General features: G+C 44.6%; 1 protein-coding gene across 3 annotated transcripts in view; it reads left to right on the forward strand.

The window, feature by feature from the left end:
• Positions 1-20,772, forward strand: part of MID1 (midline 1) — a 351,287-nt gene extending 330,515 nt beyond the window's left edge. For all 3 annotated transcript variants that reach the window (XM_050963694.1, XM_050963693.1, XM_050963695.1), the window contains 3 exons: positions 14,603-14,764; positions 17,729-17,936; positions 19,570-20,772. In XM_050963694.1, the coding sequence (XP_050819651.1) occupies positions 14,603-14,764; positions 17,729-17,936; positions 19,570-19,918 (719 nt within the window). In that variant the 3' untranslated portion in view covers positions 19,919-20,772. The remainder of the gene's footprint in view (positions 1-14,602; positions 14,765-17,728; positions 17,937-19,569) is intronic.
• Positions 20,773-22,313: the final 1,541 nt, after the last annotated feature.

Below are 22,313 nucleotides of genomic sequence, written 5' to 3' on the forward strand. Positions count from 1 at the left end.
AAATAAATCCATTTTACCCAATTCAGGTGACATGATGACATGTCACTGCAAGACTTCATTGCACACTTGCCATCCACACCTATACAGGAAGACTTACAGGTAAAGCACACCCATCTGCAGACAATTGTCCTGGTTAATGGGAGTAATCAAGATTCCAAACCACCATTAATGGCCCACACTTTGCATAATTACAATAGGCCCTCAGAGTTATATTTCATATTTCTAGTTTCAGATACAAGGGTGGCACATTTATACAAATAGGATGACCACACTCAGTAGATTATAAGCTTTGTAATGATACCTTACAGGAGACCCTTTGCATGAAGCGTGTTCCAGTTACATTATAGTCACTCATCAATTTTTTATAAAATCATATAGACTGCAGCATCCCAGGGGGAAATAATACTTCCATTGTCTAGTTAGACTGTTTTCTCTCTTGGACAGTTTACACTCTTAGGGCAGGGTCCATGAATCCAATTGCAGGATCAGGGCCTAATCTAGAACCATATGCTGGGTTACATGGTACGTTTAGGGTCTGATTCTCAGGTACTCCCACTTTAAGGCCTTTTACGCTGCCAGAACAATGTAAAGAGACCTTAGGGTAAATGAGAATTAAGTCTTTAGTCTGAGATTTTCAAAAGTGCCTAAGGAGGCTAGGTACCCAACTACCACTAAGGGCTTGGCTACACTGGAGAGTTGCAGCGCTGGTGAGGGGGTTACAGCGCTGCAACTCAGGATGTGGCCACACTTGCAAAGCATGGCCAGCGCTGCAACTCCCTGGTTGCAGCGCTGGCTGTACACCTGGTCTGCCTCGGGTGTAGCGATTCCAGCGCTGGTGATGCAGCGCTAGTCATCAGGTGTGGACACCAACAGCGCTTTTATTGGCCTCCCGGGGTATAAGGAGGTATCCCAGCATACCTTTTCAGCCACTCTGGTAATCGTTTCACACTCCACTGCCCTGGGCTCAACTGACCCGCCCTTTAAATGCCCCGCGGAATTTTAAAAATCCCCTTCCTGTTTGCTCAGCCAGGTGTGGAGTGCAATCAATCAATCAATCAGCGACCATGCCTCCACGCCCCAAACGAGCCCCAGCATGGAACACTTCCAAGCTGCAGGACCTCATCAGTGTTTGGGGTGAGGAAGCTGTGCAATCACAGCTGCGCTCCAGCCGGAGAAATTATGATATTTTTGGGCAGATATCAAAGTCCTTGCTGCTAAGGGGCCACGAACGGGACGCGTTGCAGTGCAGGGTAAAAATAAAGGAGCTGCGCAGTGCCTATTGCAAAGCCCGTGAGGGAAATCGCCGCTCAGGAGCTGCCCCCACGACCTGCCGTTTTTACAGGGAGCTGGATGCCATACTTGAGTGTGACCCCACTGCCAATCCGAGGAGCACGATGGAGAGTTCAGAGCAGGGAGAAGTGGGGGAGGGTGTAGAGGAAGCCGAGAGTGAGGCTACTGGGGTGGAGGGAGACACCCCGGAGTCCCAGGAGGCATGCAGCCAGGAGCTCTTCTCAAGCCAGGAGGAGGCTAGCGAGTCGCAGCAGCTGGAAGTTGTTGGTGAAGAAGAAGCAGAGGAGCGTGTTCCGGGTAAGCAGATTTTATGTTTTGGGAGAGGATGGTTGGGGTTATGGCTGCCTGCATGCATGCCTAAATGTGGAATAGCCCATTGATTTGCTCTATCACGTCTCTGTAATCGGCCTCGGTAATCTCTTGAAAACTTGCAGCCAGAGCGTGAGCAATGTGCTTGCGCAAGTTTATAGGGAGAGCCACCGTGGTCCTTGTCCCGGTCAGGCTAACTCGTCCGAGCCACTGTGCCACGAGGGGTGGGGGGACCATTGCTGCACACTGGCAAGCTGCATAAGGACCAGGGCGGAATCCACATTGCTGTAGAAGACCCTCCCTCTCTTCCCAGGTAATACGCAGCAGTGATATATCTGGCAGTAGGAAACCCTGTTGAGAATTTAGGGATACTGCTCAGTGCAGGTCGGCAGCTTCCCGCCCCTCCCCCTTGCAGGTCGGCAGCTTCCCGGTCCCCCCCCCCCTTGCAGGTCGGCAGCTTCGCGGTCCGCCCCCCCCCCTTGCAGGTCGGCAGCTTCCCGGTCCCCCACCCCCTTGCAGGTCGCCAGCTTCGCGGTCCGCCCCCCCTTGCAGGTCGCCAGCTTCGCGGTCCCCCCCCCTTGCAGGTCGCCAGCTTCCTGTTCCCTCCTGTCCCCTGTGCAGGCCCCCAGCTCCCTCCTCTACCCAGTGCAGAGAAACCTCAGTGAGCCATCAGGCAGTTCCCCTTCCCAGGTGAAGTCAGGGCAGAAACACTCACCCCATTGCTCGCCATGCCTTTGCTTCCATGGCCTCTCTGTGCTATGTTAGGTATGTGGGAATGATGCTACAAAAAGTCTACAAACTCCTTCACTGTATGATAATAAACAATGTAGCCTCTGTGTATTACATGTTTCTACCTATGTTTTTTTAAGTGACCTTGAATAATGCAGCCGGATCACCGTCTGCCCGTCGCTTGCAGAACTTGAGGAAAAATCCGCGAAAATCAAAAGAAGAATTGATCAAAGCAGTTATGAATCAGTACGCCAGAGAAAGTAGGAAGACGCAGGAATGGAGAGAGAAAATGCATGAGTGGAGGCAAACAGAAAGCAGGAGAAAGGAATTGGCTACCAGAAAAACCTTGAAGCAGTTGATAAGCCTCCTGGCTCCAAACTGACTCTTTTCAGTCTCTCGTAGCCATGCAGGCAGATCTGTACCGTGGTAACCCACACCCTTCCCAAAGCTCTCTTTCTTGTTCCCCAGTATTTGCACAAAACACCCTTCTCCAGCAGCCTGTTTCTTACTACCCCCAGCTGCCTCCAACACCTGTGCGATCACCTACCAGCCCTGATAACTACAATCCTTACCCTGTGCACTCTACCCCCATGACGCTGCAGCATATTAATCCTGAAGTGCAGCAGACATTGAACAGTAATCCAAACAGGACATATTCAAACCTCTGAATGTACAATCCACCCCCCTACCCCCATGCCCTTTTATGTACTGTATTTTGAATAAAGGATTTCATGGCTTTTACAATAGTTTTTATTATTGCAGAAAGTGGTAAATACTGTACCCCAAGGGAAAAACGAGCACAGCAAAGGCACCAAACATTACTGTTGGCTCTCAGCATCAAATTGCTCCCTTAAGGCATCCCTAATCCTTGAAACCCTTTGCTGGGCCTCTCTAGTAGCCCTGCTCTCTGGCTGTGCAAATTCAGCCTCTAGGCGTCGAACCTCGGAGGTCCATTCCTCACTGAATCTTTCACCCTTCCCTTCACAAATATTATGGAGGGTACAGCACGCGGATATAACAGCGGAGATGCTGCTTTCCCCCAAATCTAGCTTCCCATAAAGACAACGCCAGTGGGCTTTCAAACGGCCAAAAGCACACTCCACAGTCATTCTGCACTGGCTCAGCCTGTAGTTGAACCGGTCCTTGCTCCTGTCAAGCTTCCCTGTATACGGTTTCATGAGCCATGGCATTAAGGGGTAAGCAGGGTCTCCAAGGATCACAGTGGGCATTTCGACGTCCCCTACTGTGATCTTGCGGTCTGGGAAAAAAGTCCCGGCCATCAGCTTCCTGAACAGGGCACTGTTCCAAAAGATGCGTGCATCATGCACCTTTCCAGGCCATCCTGAATAAATGTCAATGAAACGCCCACGGTGATCCACAAGCGCTTGGAGAACCACGGAGAAATACCCCTTGCGATTAATGTACTCTGATGCCAGGTGGAGTGGTGCCAGAATAGGAATATGCGTCCCATCTATTGCCCCTCCACAGTTAGGGAAACCCATTTGTGCAAAGCCATCCACAATGTCCTGCACGTTCCCCAGAGTCACAGTTCTTCTTAGCAGGGTGCGATTAATGGCTGTGCAAACTTGCATCAGCACTATTCCAATGGTGGACTTTCTCACTCCAAACTGGTTCGCCACCGATCGGTAGCTGTCTGGAGTTGCCAGCTTCCAGATTGCAATAGCCACCCGCTTCTCCACTGGCAGGGCAGCTCTCAATCTCGTGTCCCTGCGCCGCAGGGTAGGGGCGAGCTCAGCACACAGTCCCATGAAAGTGGCTTTTCTCATCCAAAAGTTCTGCAGCCACTGCTCGTCATCCCAGGCTTGCAGGACGATGTGATCCCACCACTCAGTGCTCGTTTCCCGAGCCCAAAGGCGCCGTTCCACGGTGCCGAGCACGTCTGTTACTGCCACAAGCAATTTACTGTCTTGAGCGTCAGGCGAATCAATATCATCGTCTGACTCCTCACTGTCACTTTGGAGCTGAAGGAATAGCTCCACTGCCATGCGTGATGTGCTGGCAACATTCATCAGCAAGGTCCTCAGCAGCTCGGGCTCCATTTGTAACAGAAATCGCGCTGCAGACTCACAATGCCGCCAAACTGCTCGGAATGTGTAGCAAAGCACCACAGGGCGTTGGAACAGGAAGCGGAAAGACCCGCACACTTCCGTCCCCTTCCCACAACCCACAGCGCCAAAATGGGACGAGGTGCTCTGTGGGATAGCTGACCACAATGCACCACTCCCAACAGCGCTGCAAATGCTGCAAATGTGGCCACACTGCAGCGCTGGTAGCTGTCAGTGTGGCCACACTGCAGCGCTTTCCCTACACAGCTGTACGAACACAGCTGTAACTACCAGCGCTGCAGAACTGTAAGTGTAGCCATGGCCTGAAATTCAATAGAGGCTGGGTGTTTGTCTCCCTGGGGCACTTACTGTCTGAGCTGTTTCAGTGTATTTTGACTTCAAATTCCTTGGGGCACAGATTATGTTTTCCTCTGTTTTTTGTAAGTGTATTGAACGCATTGCTAGAACGTAACTGTCTGTTTATTATGGCACTGATGACCCAAAGAATGGCAGGAGAATAGAATTTTTAATCTTTAGGTTAGGTAAACTGTTGGACCTAAAGAAAATGCAAGGATAAAATTTTCAATAGTTAGCTCGATTGAAAGTCAACAGGACTTTGTCTTTGACATTACTGAGAACTATGAAATTATGCAAATTTTACTATGTCTCTTCATATAGTTCTTTAACTGATTAAAAGAGATTTCCTATATTCTAAAGAAAAATTCCACAGTGCTTTCTCAGTGAGTATCTCTTTAATGTACAATAGCCAATGTGCCAAATGTGGGATAAAACCAGGAAAACCTCAGACTGTTAAACCAGTGTTCAAAGATCATATTGCTTAGGAGAAATTGTTATGTATTTAACAGAAATTCTGTCTGTATTAATTTCATCCATGTGGGAATGTGGAGGGGGAGGGTTATCTATCTGTCACCTTCTCCCACTGTCATTTCTTCACTGATGTGAGTTGGTAATAAATTTATTGAAATAAAGCATTTTTAAACAATTAAAATTCTTGGGAGATTAGATAACCTTCCAGTGACTTATGTGTTCCTGGTGTTGTTTAAAAAGAGAAGTGTTTTGTTAAACCAGTGTAAATTTTAGTAGCATTTAGACATTGGGATTTTTTCCTGTCTGGTTTTTAAAGTGCGTCAGCAACCAACCCTGGGGAAATAGCTTTACAAATTATTACCTCCAGATTGTAGAAAACTTAATTATTATTTTTTTCCGTGAAAACTCTCACATCCTGCATGGGCATCGCTGTACTGACTGCACCATTTCAGGATGTAATTTAAATTCCCTAAATTCTTCTAGGATATGTACATTGTTTTACCACCTGCCGGAGCCTTAATCTTAATGTTTCTGAAACAAGAAACCTGAATCTACAAACAATATGTGCACATGCTGTGATTAGGAGCAGTCATGTCTCTCAGCTGCTTCTTCTACGGCTGTGCATAAAGCTTAATGGTGCTGCTGTGGCATTTAAACCATTGGCCATGGTAGGGAGTCAAGGATGCACACAGTCCTAGTAAACTCCTAGAGGCCTGGGAAAAGTTCACACAATCAGGTTGCTCACTTGGGTGATCATTCCTAATCCTCTTCTTCCCCTTTTCCCAGCTAACTGGGATCAGGGTGCCAGATCAGTCTTTTCCAGGCTTTCCTCTCCAACACTTGTTCCATATTCTATTATGTCAGCCCCTGGAATAGAGTGGGAATATTCTCTCATAAGTAATAGTTTTATATGGCTCTTGCTGGTTGTCTGTATTTGTTTTAGATCATTTTATAATTGCAGTTGGGGAACATCGTCATAACTTTACTTTTTCAGCTTTTGGGGCCAAAGAGTTGTTTGGTCATGTGACAGCCCTCCTAGGATAATCGTCAAGGTCCCCATTCAGGAAAGCATCCCTATTTAAATGAAATGTAAACGTGTTCATATGGATAGACTTAACCATGTGTTTAAGTAACCTCCTGAATGGGGCACTGATGATTGTCTTTGGGGGCCTGCCACATGACCAAACAAAGCTTTGACCCAAAAACATTCTATTTAGAAATATTCTGTTTTATATCAATAGACACAGGCTGCAGAAGTTTTCTCAGTGACCCTCTAGTAGCAAGATATCCTAATGCCTTAGAGTGGTGTAGTTATGCCAACATCCTGGAGTCTAATGTTCAGGCTGTTAAATAATTTAATAACTAATATGTACATAGAGTTAATTTTATGGCTAATATGGAACATGTGTAAATCTAGAGGGTGAAAACCCATAACAAATGTATCTGCATTTTTTACAGTTCCTCACACGTTTGTTTGAATGCAGGTTGTAGACCGACTTTATTGAGATCATTTAAACTTCATCATCTTCTGATGGATTCCATCCAGTTTAATGTTGTCAAAAGATTCTAAGGCAAGCTAGAAAAATGTACTTTAATTGGAGAGTTCTAGGGATTGATACAGATCTCAGATTTCCAGGTCATTTAATAAATGGCAATTACAGTATCAACAAAACTAACACGGTAGTGAGGAGCATAACTCTCAACTACCACTGCCTACCTAACATGGGCCTGGAAGGATGGGGCATACCCAGCACTAAGGGTTGGCTCTTGCTGTGATGAGCACCTCCCATGATGAGCTGAGTCAGTGGGACGAGAAGGTGCTTTGCAGGATCAGACCGTAAAAGCAGTTGAAAAATAAGTGAATGGATCTGGTGACCATTCATGACCTTAATCTGTGGGGCTCTGAGTCCATCCTATGAGCTGAGTGCCTTCCATTCCCGGTCACTTAACAGCAACAGACCATGTTCCTCACTGTGGTGGGGGTGTTCAGCACCATACTGGATCCCTCCCTACATCAGTTTTAAAAAGCAGCTCTATACAGCACAGTGTAAAAGCAACTGACAATAGGGCCTGAGCCTGCCAAATGTCAAACCCTGCATTTTTCCAGTACTTGATGTGGAGTCTCTGTTTGCAGAATGCTCTAAAACCACTACTTGAAGGGATTCTTTTAAAAAACAAAACAACCCCCCTCCCCAACTGTCTGTATGTTGAGCAGATTTGTTCGTCTAGAACAGAGCTAAAATAATGAATGTGCTGGTGAGGACTGAGGCCCCAATTCAGGAAAGCACTTAATTACTAGCTGAAATCCATCCTTGAGTCCCATTAACTTCACTGTGTCATAAAGGCTGAATAGTAATGCTTTCCTGAATCAAGGCATGAGCTTGCGAGGTTGTACATGACTATTAGTATTGTGGACACTTGGTAGATTCTAGGCATACCACCATAGGAGTGATCCTTCAGTCGTTGAAGCTGACAGCAAACTTCCTTAGATATTAATGGGAGCAGGAATAGGACCTCATTTAGATGATGTTCCAGTGGGACATCAATCGAGTATGGCATTGCAAAAGCTTGAGGGAAGGACTTCTATTAAAGCACTGAAAGCCTTCAGAAATATTTTATTAAAACAGTATTTATCTACAGCATCTTATTGTCCTTCCTAATGAGAATCAAAACCCTTTCGGTGCATTATTAAATTCTCTCTTGAAGTCCTTGTTGTTCAACACTGTTACTGCAATAGTCCCTAGGGGCCCACCGGGTGGGGTCCAGTTGTTTAATTCAGAATAACAGAGTAACAACTTGCAACAGCAGTTGCTGCATAATTGTGCTAATTTTCTTTAGTATCAGTTTATTTGGCAGTTAATCTACGCTCACAGGAGGCCCAGGACTAAAGTAGCAAAGGCTGTGAGGATGGTTTGAGCAGTGTGATGCAATAGGTACTGTACTTCCCTGCCCTATGCTGGGATCATGCCCAGGGCTTCTTTACTTCCCTTCTCTCATGAGCAAAAAACTCACTCATAGAATAAAAAACCAAAATTCAGTATATCTGTTTAAGAAACAGAACAGGGAATGGACAGATACTACTGTAGGCACCATACTATAGGTGCTAGACAGCACTGGAGTCTCTGCAAGGAAAGCACTGGGTTCTTTTCTTGGGAGATGGGTGGCTGATGGATTTGTCTGATCTAATTTTCCGAACATCTTTGTGAAAAAACTGAGTGCTGCAAATTGTTCCTTACAGTTTTAAACTCTTGTAGCGGATGTTTGGGAGACGTAAATAGGGTCAGGAAGCTCACTGGCTTACAAACAAAGAAGATACCAGAATTCATTTTTGTTGTAAAACAAGAAACAAAAAATGTTTCAAGTTGGGTAAACACAGTTGTTGTTCATCTTGACAGTAGTTAGTATCAAAATACCAGTATCCTTGATGTGATCAGTGGCTCCATGCAGAGGTGAAAGTAAGCCGGTACGGTACGGTTCGGTACGGCGTACCGGCGAGAGCCAGTACACCGTGCCGGACTGGACTGGCTTCCGCAGTGGTAATTTAAAGGCTCTGGGGTTCTAGCTGCTGTGGGGAGCCCTGAACCCTTTAAAGCGCTGCCGGAGCTCCAGCAGGCAGGCTCCCGCAGTGATTTAAAGGGCCCGGAGCTCCTCAGTGACTGGAGCCCCAGGCCCTTTAATTTTCTCCTGAGCTCCAGGGCTCTCAGCTGCCTCTTCCGGTTGAGGCCACGCCCCTGCTCAGGACTCTGACGTACTGGTAAATCCTTTAAGTTACTTTAACCCCTGGCTCCTGTCTAGTTGGCAGCCGGTATCAAGCGGAGTGCTCCAAGGGTTGGTCCTAGGGCCAGTTTTGTTCAATATCTTCATTAATGATCTGGAGGATGGCGTGGACTGTGCCCTCAGCAAGTTTGCAGATGACACAAAACTGGGAGGAGTGGTAGATACGCTGGAGGGTAGGGATGGGATATAGAGGGACCTAGACAAATTAGAGGATTGAGCCAAAAGAAATCTGATGAGGTTCAACAAGGACAAGTGCAGACTCCTGCACTTAGGACGGAATAATCCCATGCACTGCTACAGACTAGGAACTGAGCAGCTAGGCAGCAGTTCTGCAGATAAGGATCTAGGAGTTACAGTGGACGAGAAGCTGGATATGAGTCAACAGTGTGCCCTTGTTGCCAAGAAGACTAATGGCATTTTGGGATGTATAATAAGTAGGAGCATTTTCAGCAGATCGAGGGACATGATCATTCCCTTCTATTCAACATTGGTGAGGCCTCATCTGGAGTACTGTGTCCAGTTTTGGGCCCCACGCTACAAGAAGGATGTGGAAAAATGGAAAGAGTCAAGTGGAGGTCAACAAAAATTATTAGAGGACTGGAGTACATGATTTATGGGGAGAGGTTTCGGGAACTGGGCAGTAGCGTAGCTGGCTGGGTTCAGTGGAAGCAGCCGCTTCCCCTCAGGCCGGCAGGTGTGGAAGCAGCGCCTGCCGGCCGGCGCTACAAACCACACAGCCGGAAGAACTGCGGGGCGGCAGCCCAGCTTGGAAGTGGCGCCTGCCAGCCGGTGCTACCAAACACACAGCTGGAGGAGCTGGGGGGCGGCAGCTCGGCGCGGAAGCGGCACCTGCTGGCTGGCGCTGCCAGCCGCATAGCCGGAGGAGCTGCGCCTGCTGGCCCGTGCAGTCGAGCACTGGGACAGGAGCTAGGGACAGGCTGCAGTGCTGGAGGGAAGTTGAGCGGGGGGAGGGGGGAATCCAGTCTGAGGGCGTGGCCAGAGAAGGAGCCAAGGGGGGGTGCCTTTTTTATGTTTTTTGCTCCCTTTATACAAAAAACCTGGCTGCGCCACTGGAACTGGGATTATTTAGTCTGCAAAAGTGAAGAATGAGGGGGTATTTGATAGCTGCTTTCAACTACATGAAAGGGGGTTCCAGAGAGGATGGATCTAGACAGTTCTCAATGGCAGCAGATGACAGAACAAGGAGTAATGGTCTCAAGTTGCAATGGGGAACTACTGGGTTGGATATTAGGGAAAACTTTTTCACTAGGAGGGTGGTGAAGTACTGGAATGGGTTACCTAGGCAGGTGGTGGAATCTCCTTCCTTAGAGGTTTTAAGGTCAGGCTTGACAAAACCGTGGCTGGGATGATTTAGTTGGGGATCGGTCCTGCTTTGAGTAGAGGGAGGGACTAGATGACCACCTGAGGTCCCTTCCAACCCTGATATTCTATGCTTCTATGTTAGAATAGGCCACAGAAAATTGGGAACCCTCAGCCATTCCAGGTCTGTTTTCTCAAGATAAAATACAAAAAAGTAAGTTTAGCGTCACTGCAGCTTGGTAAGAAGAAGAATGGTCTAAAAGCTATGGAACTAGTCTTGATGTTAAAAGGACCTAGGTTCAATTCCTGATTCAGTCCAGGTGTTTTACCTTGGGTAAGTCACTTAGTGTATGTCTACACTGCAGTAAAATACTCACACCATGGCCCCTGATTGGGCTTGCAGAGCTCAAGCTGTGTGGCTATAAAATAGCCATGTAGATGTCTACTGAAACTTGGAGCTGTGGGGGTTTTATTGCAGTTTAGGAATACACTCAGGCCTGGATTTTTATAGGTATTTATGTGTTGTGGCGCTCAGCTTTGCAGCGCCTAACTGTTTTAGGAGGTTAACTCTCATTTTCAAAATGGATTTAGACGTTTACGAACTGGAATCCTGCCTAAATCCCTTTATGAAATTTAAAATTAGGCTCCTAAATCAGTTTGGCTGAGTGCTGCAATGCGTAAATACCTGTCAAAATATGGGCCTTCGTGTCTCTGTGCTTCAATTTCTTATTTGGAAAATAAAGGTAATACCTCCCTGCATTATTGTGAGGATAAAATCCATTAATAATTGCAAGGCACTCTGATATTATGGCGATGAAGGCTAGATAAGTACCGAGATAGAAAGAATGAACTAATGAAAGACCATAGAGACAAAGCAACACAATTAAGAAATTAAAAGATGAGTCCTAAACTCTGTCCTTAATGGGCTTGCAAACAAAATAACAAAACAGTCTGAGTTAGGAAGAGAGTTTCCAACATAACTCTGATTTATTCAAGTTTATATGCCCTATCAGCATAGTTATTTTTATATGAGCTCCTTGTGTGTGTGAACTTTTTTTTTCTCAAAAGGTTTTGTACTGGCACCAGTGTATCTTCATGTATGAAAAAGTCTATTGTCAACTTGGAAAAGACACTATCCATCCATGTTCCCTTGATAAAAGGCAGGATAAAAAGTCAAAAAACTCCCCTGAAAATATACTGGCTTTTATAATGTGTTCCAGCCCCAGTGAAGTTAAAGCCTGAAAAGAACTTCAGTCTTCTCATCCAGTGCAAGATTGTTCCTTTTTGTTGTATTTCCAGCCTTAAATTATTATTCTAATTATTATTTATATAATGTAATTACATGCATATATAATTATTAACATCATTGTTATTTCTAGAAGTGTTTATAATGCAAATGTTTATAATGCAATAGTACCTAGAAGCGAATTAGACTGGGGCCTATTACACCAAGTACTGTTTTAAACACATACTACTAGTAAATGATTTGTCTCAATGAGGCTTTGTAGCAAAGTGAGACTCACCCATGTGGCGTCTCCTGCTGGTTATCCTGGGAATTAGCTCGATTTCAGCCTGGAGCACCCTCTGCTGGCCAGTGGCTCACCTGCCTCAGGCCCCAAGTCCCACTCAGACCCCAATACCCTTTACCTCGGCGTTCTGCCCCTGCAGTACCCCACTCTGGATCTCCCCTCCCAGGGGAACTCTCACCCTCTAAACCCACCTTGCCTCAGCATCTACTGCCAGTCATCATCCAACCCCTGCTCACTGGGGCAGACTGCAGTCTGTAAACTACTCATCATTGGCAAGGGGCCATTTGGACGTCCTGCTTCTGCCTAATTCCAGGCCGCACCTTTGCAACCTCAGTACCTGTTTTAGTCTTTAGCAAGGCCTGCAGAAAGGGGATTTACCAAGCTGGAGTTCCCCAGATTCTCTTGCCTTTCCCCAGCCCTGCTCTGTTCCCTGTACCCTGAGCTCCCAGGCAGCCAGATCCTTCTCTCCCAAGAGCTAGAGAGAGACTGACCCAGTGCCTGGCTCACAGCCCTTTTATAGGACCAGCTGTCTCCTAATTGGGCGTGGCCCAGCTGTGGCTGCCTTCCCAATCAGCCTATTCTTATTGGCTCTCAGCCCCAGCCCTCTGCAAAGGCTGGCTTCTAACTCTTTCAGGGCCAGAGCGGAGTGACTGCCCTGCTACACACACTCCTCCTCAAGATCCCCACCTCTAGGGGTAAGAGGGTCTCCTCTCCTGGACCAGTCGCACGTGCGCCTCAAGAGCAACTCGCTTCTTTTCTGACTTCTCCAGCTGCTTATGCAAGCGGGTCTCCTCATCTGCAATGGCCTTATACTCTTTCGTGAGGTCCAAGGCATTTGATTTGGCCTCGCGGCGGACCTGCTCTTCAGCCTCCAGCCATGCACACAGGCCAGAGTCCCTTGGGCCCTCTTCCTTCAGGGTCTGGATTCCTACTACTACCTGCTCTACAACAGCCTGGGTCCCGGCCTCTTGCTGGCCCCACCCTGTCCCAGTCTCTTTGTCTGCCATCCCCCATGGGTGGCTCTTGGGCAGGTCTACTGCCATCTCTGCAGCATCTACCCATCCGGTCCTTAACCCGTTTGGGTCCTCAGGCCCCTCCACCTGAGTTCGCCCTCATTTGAAGGGGCAGTTCCTCTTTATATGGCCATGGTCATGGCAGCCAAAGCAGGCTCCCCTCCCCTTTGCTGCCTGGGGCCCCGGATTCTTCTGTTGGTCCCTCCCTGGGCTGCCCTGGGCTGCCCAGTGCCCCCGCTGCCCACAGGCCCAACACCTTCTCCTGACTTCCCTCACCAGGAGGCCTCTCATATGGGGCTTGTCCCTTCTTCAGGCTCCCTGCCCCCATCCCAGTAGGAACAATTCACCCTTACTTGTCCACACCTCCCACAGGTGTAACAAGCCCTGAGCTCTGCCCCGGGCCTCCTGGCCCCAGCGTTGGGCTTCTCCCACCAATCTTGGCGAGTTTTTTGGAACTTCCCTGCAGGAGTTTCACCAGGGCCCACTGTTCCTCTGCCAGTTGCCCCAGTTGTGCCTGCAAGGCCCACTGCACCTCCCACTATCTCTCTTGGTTCTCCCAGACCACACGGAGCAAGGTCTCATGCCTCTCCTGTGTTCCATCAGTCCCCCTCCGTGTGGGCCCTGGCACAGGAGACCAGCCAGGGACGGCACAAGAGCCTTGGCAAAGAAAACCTCTGTATATGTGCAGTCCATTATCCCCTCCTTTTCTAGGCAATAGTCCCAGTCCTCGCCCTTCCCCTTGTATCAGGGGTGGCCCACAAATGCTCACATTCTCCACCACCTTGTAACAAAGTGAGACTCACCCATGTGGCGCTTCCTATTGGCTTTTAACTCTTTCAGGGCCAGAGCTTTTAACCCTTTCAGGGCCGGAGCCCCGCTACAGGCTTCCATTAAATCTTGTAGGAAACACTTCCACAGCTTAATAGATCTCACTGTGGGACGTTTTCCCCTTTTGGTTTAGCCTTCATTTTTCTTTCCTTCGTAGTTTCCTTTTATGTTATACCCTCATCTGGATGCATCTCACACACAATAAAAGTTTATAACTGTATACCATGGAAAGGAGTACTAACCTTTCTCAATGAACCACTGGGAAAGAAATCAGAAAAGTAATAAAATAAATTATAAAATATTTGATTACATCCATCTGGCAAAGGCGATACTGACACTTGCACAATATCCTGAAGTCTAACAAACTTAGGCTCTGATAGACCGTCAGGAGAAGTAAGATCTGCAGTTGAGATCTTTCCACCAACAACTTGCTTCAGGTCCTCAGAAATGAACATTAGAGGACTGTCAGCAGAAGTGCCTCAACAAAATTCATGGCGATGGGTCACATTAGTCTTTTAAGTCCTAAAGCATACAGCTCAATTTATTCAGTCAAAAAACAGACTGATGGCATTTCAACATCCTCTACTCCGTAAGCAATAAACCATTCCTTGTCTAGGGACAACTGAAAGTCCCCAGACTGTCCACACATCAGTGAATCATCTTTTAAAGGTCCATTTTTCATGATTGGTTTCACATACTAAGATTTTAAAAGGTACACTGGTTGAGTCAGTGGAAATTAGTGAACCAGTTGGTAAATGTTACAGCCCTTCAGTAAGGAAAGAGGCAAGCTTCTTGTGGATTGTTTAATGCCTTTTCAGGTTAATGTAAATATTCATGAGTGTTCAAAGTATGTCTCCATTAGTTACAACATATTTAGTGTGTTATGATTAATGTATTTGATTTGAAATTTCAGGTTTATGCAACTCAGCCGACAGTTGGATGATTGTTCCAAATATCAAACAAAACCACTACACAGTGCATGGGTTACAGAGTGGCACTAAGTACATCTTCATTGTCAAGGCCATTAATCAGGCGGGCAGCCGAAACAGTGAGCCTGGCAAGCTGAAGACAAACAGTGAGTAACATGGAATCCAGCAAACCCACTTGCACTCCCACACTCCTTGTCCTCCCCACTCTCCTTCAGAGGTTTGATACTTGAAAGGCGCAGGAGTATAAAGCAAGTTGCCTATTTCAAGTGCTTTATACTTAAGCCATTTATTTTTCACCCCATTCAAGACGGCCAGAGTCCTCAACACGACAACACTGGGATCTCTTTTATTCTGGAGGTCCACTGAAGCGTCCACATCATTGAAAATACCACTAGCAGTAGCAACATCAAGAAGAAATGATTGAAAATGTTTCTTTTGGGGTTATTTTTTTTATTACTTCTCATATTGTCTTGCCCTTTTCTTCTACTATTATAGGACATTTTATTTCTTTATACATTTAAGAGGATGATCATTATATCGTTAAAATGAGCTAAATTGGGTCCTCTTGGATCCCTGTTTGATGATATTGGAAGCCTCCCTGAATTTATTATAAAAACTATGTGGGGTGATGGAGTCAGAGATCTCACTTTTAAGAAAATGATTGAACAAAATTATTAGTGGATATAGCATAGCACTTTAAAGCAGTGGTTCTAAGCTTTTTTCCATCTGTGGTTTCTTGTCATGCCCTAGCTAATCCCACAATCCTTTTAGACTACAGATGGGTTTGGGTGTTGGGTAGAGAATGTTGGGGCTCGAGGGGCAGTTACTGGGGGATAATGAAAGTGTTGGGAGATTACTGTGGGGGAGCTGGTGCATTTCTTCTTCCTCCCCTGTCTAGCTGGCCAGCACTCTATCCCTAAGTTACTGACTTAAATAGACAATATCTGCTACTAAAAAGAATGCGTGTAGCAGTAAATACAGTTTTAAGTAAAGCAGGCATTTCCCTGCCTCTGGAGGACCCATGTGGGAAATGGCAAACTTTCTTCTTTTTTCCCTTTGAGACACGATGTGACACACAAGCAATGTTTACTGTCAGGTACCTGTAACATGATCTGGCCTGATGCAAACCAGTACAGAGAAAGACGTGCTTCAGATGATACTTTGTTAATACAAAGACTAGAAAACAGGTAGAGAGACATGTAGGAGGTATTTTGCTGATACCCAGTGGTAGAAGCAAGCAGATACTGTTAGCATCCGTGGGGAAAAAAGGTGTCAAAGCCTACGTTCTAAAGGGTAAATTTTACCCTTGATACGTGCATAATTATGTAGGTTAGGAAAGAAAATATACCCTTATATCTAAAACCATTCCTTCATCTTTAGTATCAAAATAATAGTGATTGAGACAGTGTTGGCTTAACCTTTTCCTTTAAATGTTTAGCCTTTCAGATTTCCTACAGATCTGAAATAAAGCATGTTGAATATCACTCTTCAGACCAACTTCATTCATCTTTTTATGCTGACTTAAATTATTTCAGTTCCCCTGCATAAGAATTACTTAGCTCTTCTTTCACAAACACTAAGGAATTCACATATTAATTTAAAGTGCACATTTATCAATACCATAAGGTCACAGAGCCACTGAGAATGCTCATTTCCACTCCATGCTCATGTAATCAGATCTTCCACTTATAAGATTTGCCTTTATATAAAAGAGGATAAAGGAGAAAAAGGGACTTTGTTGGCCACTGGTGGTGTCATATTTTTTCTAGTTGTCCTTCAGAAATTCTCTGGCAGAAGTAAAAAGATCTTTCTGCTTTTTAACACAGGTAAGCTTGTCAGCATCAGAGCAGGCATTATGTATCTATATGTTCGGTTTACCAAACTGCTTTCTGTTATCATCTGCAGAACCTGTGCTATGGCAACAGCAACAACAGTGATGTTTTTACACCATATTGTTTGGACCAAGTTATAGTTCATTTCCTTTGTTTTAATTCACAGTATCCACTATTGTTGGCATCCCACCATAAATAAAACTAAGAGAGAGTGAATGAACAGACCAGGGTAGCACTTCTTCTGATTTTCAAATGTCACAATCCCATAAAATGAAGTAATACATTTTTTGCAATAGTGATAAAGCCATTATTGTAATTTTTCATTGTTGGCAAACTAATAAGAATGTGTCAAGTATCAGAGGGGTAGCCGTGTTAATCTGGATCTGTAAAAAGCAACAAACAGTCCTGTGGCACCTTGTAGACTAACAAACGTATTGGAGTATAAGCTTTTGTGGGTGAATACCCACTTCGTCAGATGCAGCCACCCACAAAAGCTTATGCTCCAATACATCTCTTAGTCTATAAGGTGCCACAGGACTCTTTGTCGCTTAATAAGAATGTGAGATATTCTAAAATCTAATGCAGGGATCGGCAACTTTTGGCATGTGGCTCACCAGGATAAACCCCCTGGCGGGCCGGGACAGTTTGTTTACCTGCCATATCTGCAGGTTCGGCTCCCACTGGCCACGGTTTGCTGCTCCAGAACAATAGGGGCTACCGGAAGTGGCGTGGGCTGAGGGATGTGCTGGCCGCGGCTTCCCACAGCCCCCATTGGCCTGGAGCGGCGAACCATGGTGAGTGGGAGCTGCAATCATCCGAACCTGCGGACACGGCAGGTAAACAAACCAGCTCGGCCCACCAGGGGGCTTAACCTGGTGAGCTGTGTGCCAAAGATTGCCGATCCATGATCTAATGTATAACAAAAAAAGCCATAACGAGAAATTGCATGCTTATTGCAATTCAATTGTAATTTGAATTACATGAAAGATTTAGAGTATTCAAGTTAGCTCTAGGTCTCCAACAATGAGTGTGTCTTTAACACAGGGTTCTTCTTAGATGTAACTAGTATTTAAATATAGCAGTTCAAATTGCCTTCTAACTCAACAAAAGGATGATCTTTGTAGATTAGTGTTCAGATAGATTGTTTTAGTCCAGGGTAATGCTCCAGAGAAGAAAATATGTATTATTATATAGTCTTTTTACCCAAATATATGACCTTACGTGTGTCTATTAAAATTAAACAAACCTTTCCTTTGTCATCCTTCTGTGTGTGCCCAGGCCAGCCGTTTAAACTGGACCCCAAGTCTGCCCACAGAAAGTTGAAGGTGTCCCATGATAACCTGACAGTGGAGCGTGATGAAACCTCTTCCAAAAAGAGCCACACACCCGAGCGATTCACCAGCCAAGGGAGCTATGGAATAGCTGGAAATGTGTTTATTGACAGTGGACGGCATTACTGGGAAGTGGTTATAAGTGGGAGTACATGGTATGTGTCACATTTTTTATTACTGTAATACCAGAAAAAGTTGCATTTGTTTTCATGCTAGTACATGTCAGTGCTTCCTAAACAAAACTAAAACATCATTCTTCAATAAGAATAACAGACTGAATATGAAAGCAGCTTGATGGTCCAGTGGCAACTGCTACACAGGGGAGTTAGGTTTGGTTCCAGTATCCCCAGAGAATGGGAATGCTGTGGATACATATCCCACAGTGGGCTGTAGGGTGTAAGGGATTAAGAAGAGCATCCCTTCACTCTTGAATGAGCCTCATTGGCTGTCATGTGGAACAGGGTTTGTGGGCTTTGGGGGTAGCTGTACCCACCATGTTTGGTCAGAAAGAGAGACACCATGACATGTGCATCAAGGGTTGTGAAATAAATGGAATAGAAAACTGGTGAGGCCTGGAGTGCCTCTACAAAGAAAACTGCACATTTGCTAATTCCTCCACATAATAGGCAGAAAAATGCTTACTAGTGTATTTAGCATAAAGCAACAAAACACATCTGATATAGAACAAATATACAATAACACATATGAGGTCAGCCCCTGCTTCCATCAGAGGAATGTAAGCCATAAAAGCGTCTTCCCGACAGGGGAAATCAGGCCTTCATGCAGGGTGTCCAATGATGAGACTTGCCATGGAGGTCATTGTCCTAGTCCGTTTCCATTTCTCCAGGACATCCCACCAACTCTAAGGCCTGGTCTACACTGGGGGTGGGGGGGTCAATCTAAGTTACACAACTTCAGGAATGTGAATAATGTAGCTGAAGTCAATGTACTTAGACCTACTCAAGGCGATGTCTTCACTGTGGTGAGTCGACTGCAGACGCTCCTCTGTCGACTCCACCTGCGCCTCTCACAGTGATGGAAAACAGGAGTCGACAGGAGAGCACTAGACTAGACACAAAAAATCAACCCCTGCTGCATCGATTGCTGCCCGCCAATCCAGCAGGTAGTGTAGACATACCCTAACACTTGTTTGGCAAAGGAATGTTGTCTCCTACAGTTACCTCATATGGCCCAATGCTCAATCCAATAAACTTGACGCTTGAATCTACATACCTCATAGAGACCTGGCAGAAGAGGTTCTGTGAAGGCAGAAATGGGCATTCCATACACACTTTGATACTTTTTCTCATCTTTCTGCTGCACCATGTATTAAGTCAGCAATGAGAGATCACATTAATAGCAAATGCAACAATAGAAAGTTATTTGGTTTTAGTTCATTAACATGCTATATAGTCTTCTGTTCAGAAATGGAAATTTTCAGACAAAAGGTTAAAACTCTGAGTTGTTTAGCATACAGCAATTTTCCTTGTCAATAAAAAAGGCCTTTATCATTAGCTTAGTGTTCCAAAAATTGACATAGCATCCAAACTGTAAATAGTAATGTGAACAACAAGATTTGGATGACCTGCCAGTCACAAGATTGGGAGCAGAGAGGAATATTAATTAAACATAATATTATGGTTAGCCTTCACTTAATGAGAACGTAACATGCATAAACAAAAGAGGACAATGCATTCCTTTGAGTCTTTAAGGATAGAGTTTACCCTTTATTGATAGAAAACAGCATGGCACAGAACATTTGTTTTCTAGACTATTTTTGTTTTACAGGTATGCAATTGGTATTTCTTACAAGACAGCACCAAAACATGAGTGGATCGGAAAGAATTCTGCCTCTTGGGTGCTTTGCCGTTGTAATAATGCCTGGGTGGTGAGACATAACAGCAAAGAAATTCCTATAGAGCCTGCTCCTCACCTCCGTCGTGTTGGGATTTTGCTGGACTACGACAATGGTTCCCTTGCCTTTTATGATGCTTTGAACTCTCTACACCTTTACACTTTTGACATAACCTTTGCACAGCCCGTGTGCCCCACATTCACTGTGTGGAATAAATGTTTGACAATTATAACAGGCCTGCCTATCCCAGATCACTTAGACTGCACTGAGCAGCTTCCATGACTGCTAAAAGCAAAGGGATATAATGTCAGCTTTCCAGTGGACTGCAAAAATACTGCCCACAGGAGCTATTTGAATATGTGGCGTACAAAACATCCCTGATGATTTCAGCCAGAACTGAAAGTGGGTATCTCTCTTTGCTGTGTATTTTGTATTAAAGAGCAAGAAACGGCTTTAATAATTTCTCAGAACTATTTTGTATTTAGTCTCTTACAGGAAGATTTATAAATTATTTATATAAAGAACTCCCCAATTTGGCTATTTGGATTACAATTCATTGTTTTTGCACATAAAGGGCCCCATTCACTAAAGTTTTGCAAGACTTTTTTACAGTTTTATTTTACAAGGGAAACAAGCAGGAATTTTGTTTCCTGGAAACTGTGCAGCGGACACATTGATATACTGTTGATCTTACATTAAACTCCAATCTTATTGTGTGCAACATCTCTGTGCTTCAGTTTTGCTCACCGGAACGTGCATACCAAAAAAATGAAATAAAATAAACAAGGAAGGAAATGGAGTTATGCAGTACAACAAAAGAAGAAGGGTTTATTTACTTCTGTTCAGTAATAGGTCTGCATGTTAAACTTATTCACATATGGACACAAGAAACATGGAATACCTCCTAGAAATATCAGTGACTAAATCATCCGGTGATTCTAACCCTATCAATGCTTCACTTTTGTCTCTGGGAAGTGCAGTAAGATCACCAAGGATTTGTAAGACTGATATCATCTCAGAAAATCAGCAACATTGGAGCAGCGCAACCAATCCAAGGTCCTAATATATCCTGATTTAATGAGAAGATTTGTCATTTAAGGTTCCATTATAATTGGAGATGGCTTAGTTCTGACAGTCGAGGTGTGCGTGTATATCACTGATTTTTATAGGTACACCACAACAATCCAAGCCCATACATCTGAAATGAGAGATGGCCTATTTACAACTGATTTTAAACTAAATGCAAGAGTATCAGTGTATCGCACTGTAGTGTCTCAATAAAGAAGAGCAAAGATATCTGGTATATGGATGTTGCATAGAGAAGCACTGTACTGAAGTTCATCATAAAAGCATCCAATGAAACAAAGAATGTGTATTGTTGCGTTGGGTTGTTCGAAGGGATAGAGTTCTCTTTGTGAATGAGGGGTGAATGACAAATTTGCAGCAGTAACATTAGTCTATCTGAGTTTCACCTGCACATATGAGATCTAAGTTAGCCTTGGTGTTAGAGGCTGCAACTCCACTGAGATAAGTAGAAGCTGTACGCACTATATCCCAAAACTGAATTTTGCCCATTAAGTTTTTAAAAAATGAATAGGGCCTTTTGTGACTATTACAATATTTCTGTATAAATGATCATTTGGGAGATTCCTGAGAAATATTTGAAATGTGGAAGATGGTATGATGCCTTTTAAAGATGTTCCTATACAGACAGTGAAAAGGGTTTTGTTGATAATATGCAAAGGATGAAAACCTGTCTTCATAAAATAAGGATAAATGGAATACAAGCATAATGAAAAGGTTGACTCAGTCATTTTAAACTTTGCTTTGGGTGTCCTTTGAAAACGACACTTTAATGCACTTTGTTCACTAATGGGCCCAGAATGAAAGGGTCTCAAGCTTGGCTTCAGATTTTTTAAATATTGACTCTCCAGGTACAAAGATGTACTACAGTTTGCCTTATGATAGTGATATGAAAGAAGCTTATGAGGAGGCTAATGAATACATGACTATAGGTTTTGTTTAAACAGAGATTAATTACTGCTTATGTTCCTTTGATTCTCTATACATACCCTGTTTACTGTAGAATGAATGGGGAAAAGTATCTCTCTGACAGCATGTTGGTTTCAGCCATTTTATCGCTTCCTGCCATGGCAGCATTCCATTGTTTACAGAGAGTAGCCGCTGACCTTTTCTGAGTTGACATATGTAAGGGAAAATATGTACATACTCGATGACAGTGTTTATTCTAATGTCTATGATGATATAGAAAAGGGCCCCCCAAGAACTTAAAAAAAGTCTGAAACAGTGTTTTGTGTAACCAAATGCAACATTACCAGTGTGACTTGATGTACCGTGTTCAGCTGATCTGGCCTTGACTGTTTGAAAGGCAATTGAGAAATCATGAAATTTAATATCTATGGTAGACTGAGAACAATTTCTAAAAAAACAATGGTAAAAAGGTGTTGGGAGGGAAGAGAGTGACAACATGGGATGGACATCAACTTTCTGCCTAACAGAACAGAGTATGTTACTACAATATACATGGCACCATCCTTTGTCATAGAAATATTATTAAATAGATCTGGAAGCTAATTTCAGAAAGGGGCAAACTGACAACAGTTCAATATTAGATCATACAAGGCTTGCAGAGATCAAACTGGATTGAAAACAGTAT

Source organism: Gopherus flavomarginatus, chromosome 1, assembly GCF_025201925.1.
Source record: "Gopherus flavomarginatus isolate rGopFla2 chromosome 1, rGopFla2.mat.asm, whole genome shotgun sequence".
Lineage (NCBI taxonomy): Eukaryota > Metazoa > Chordata > Testudines > Testudinidae > Gopherus > Gopherus flavomarginatus.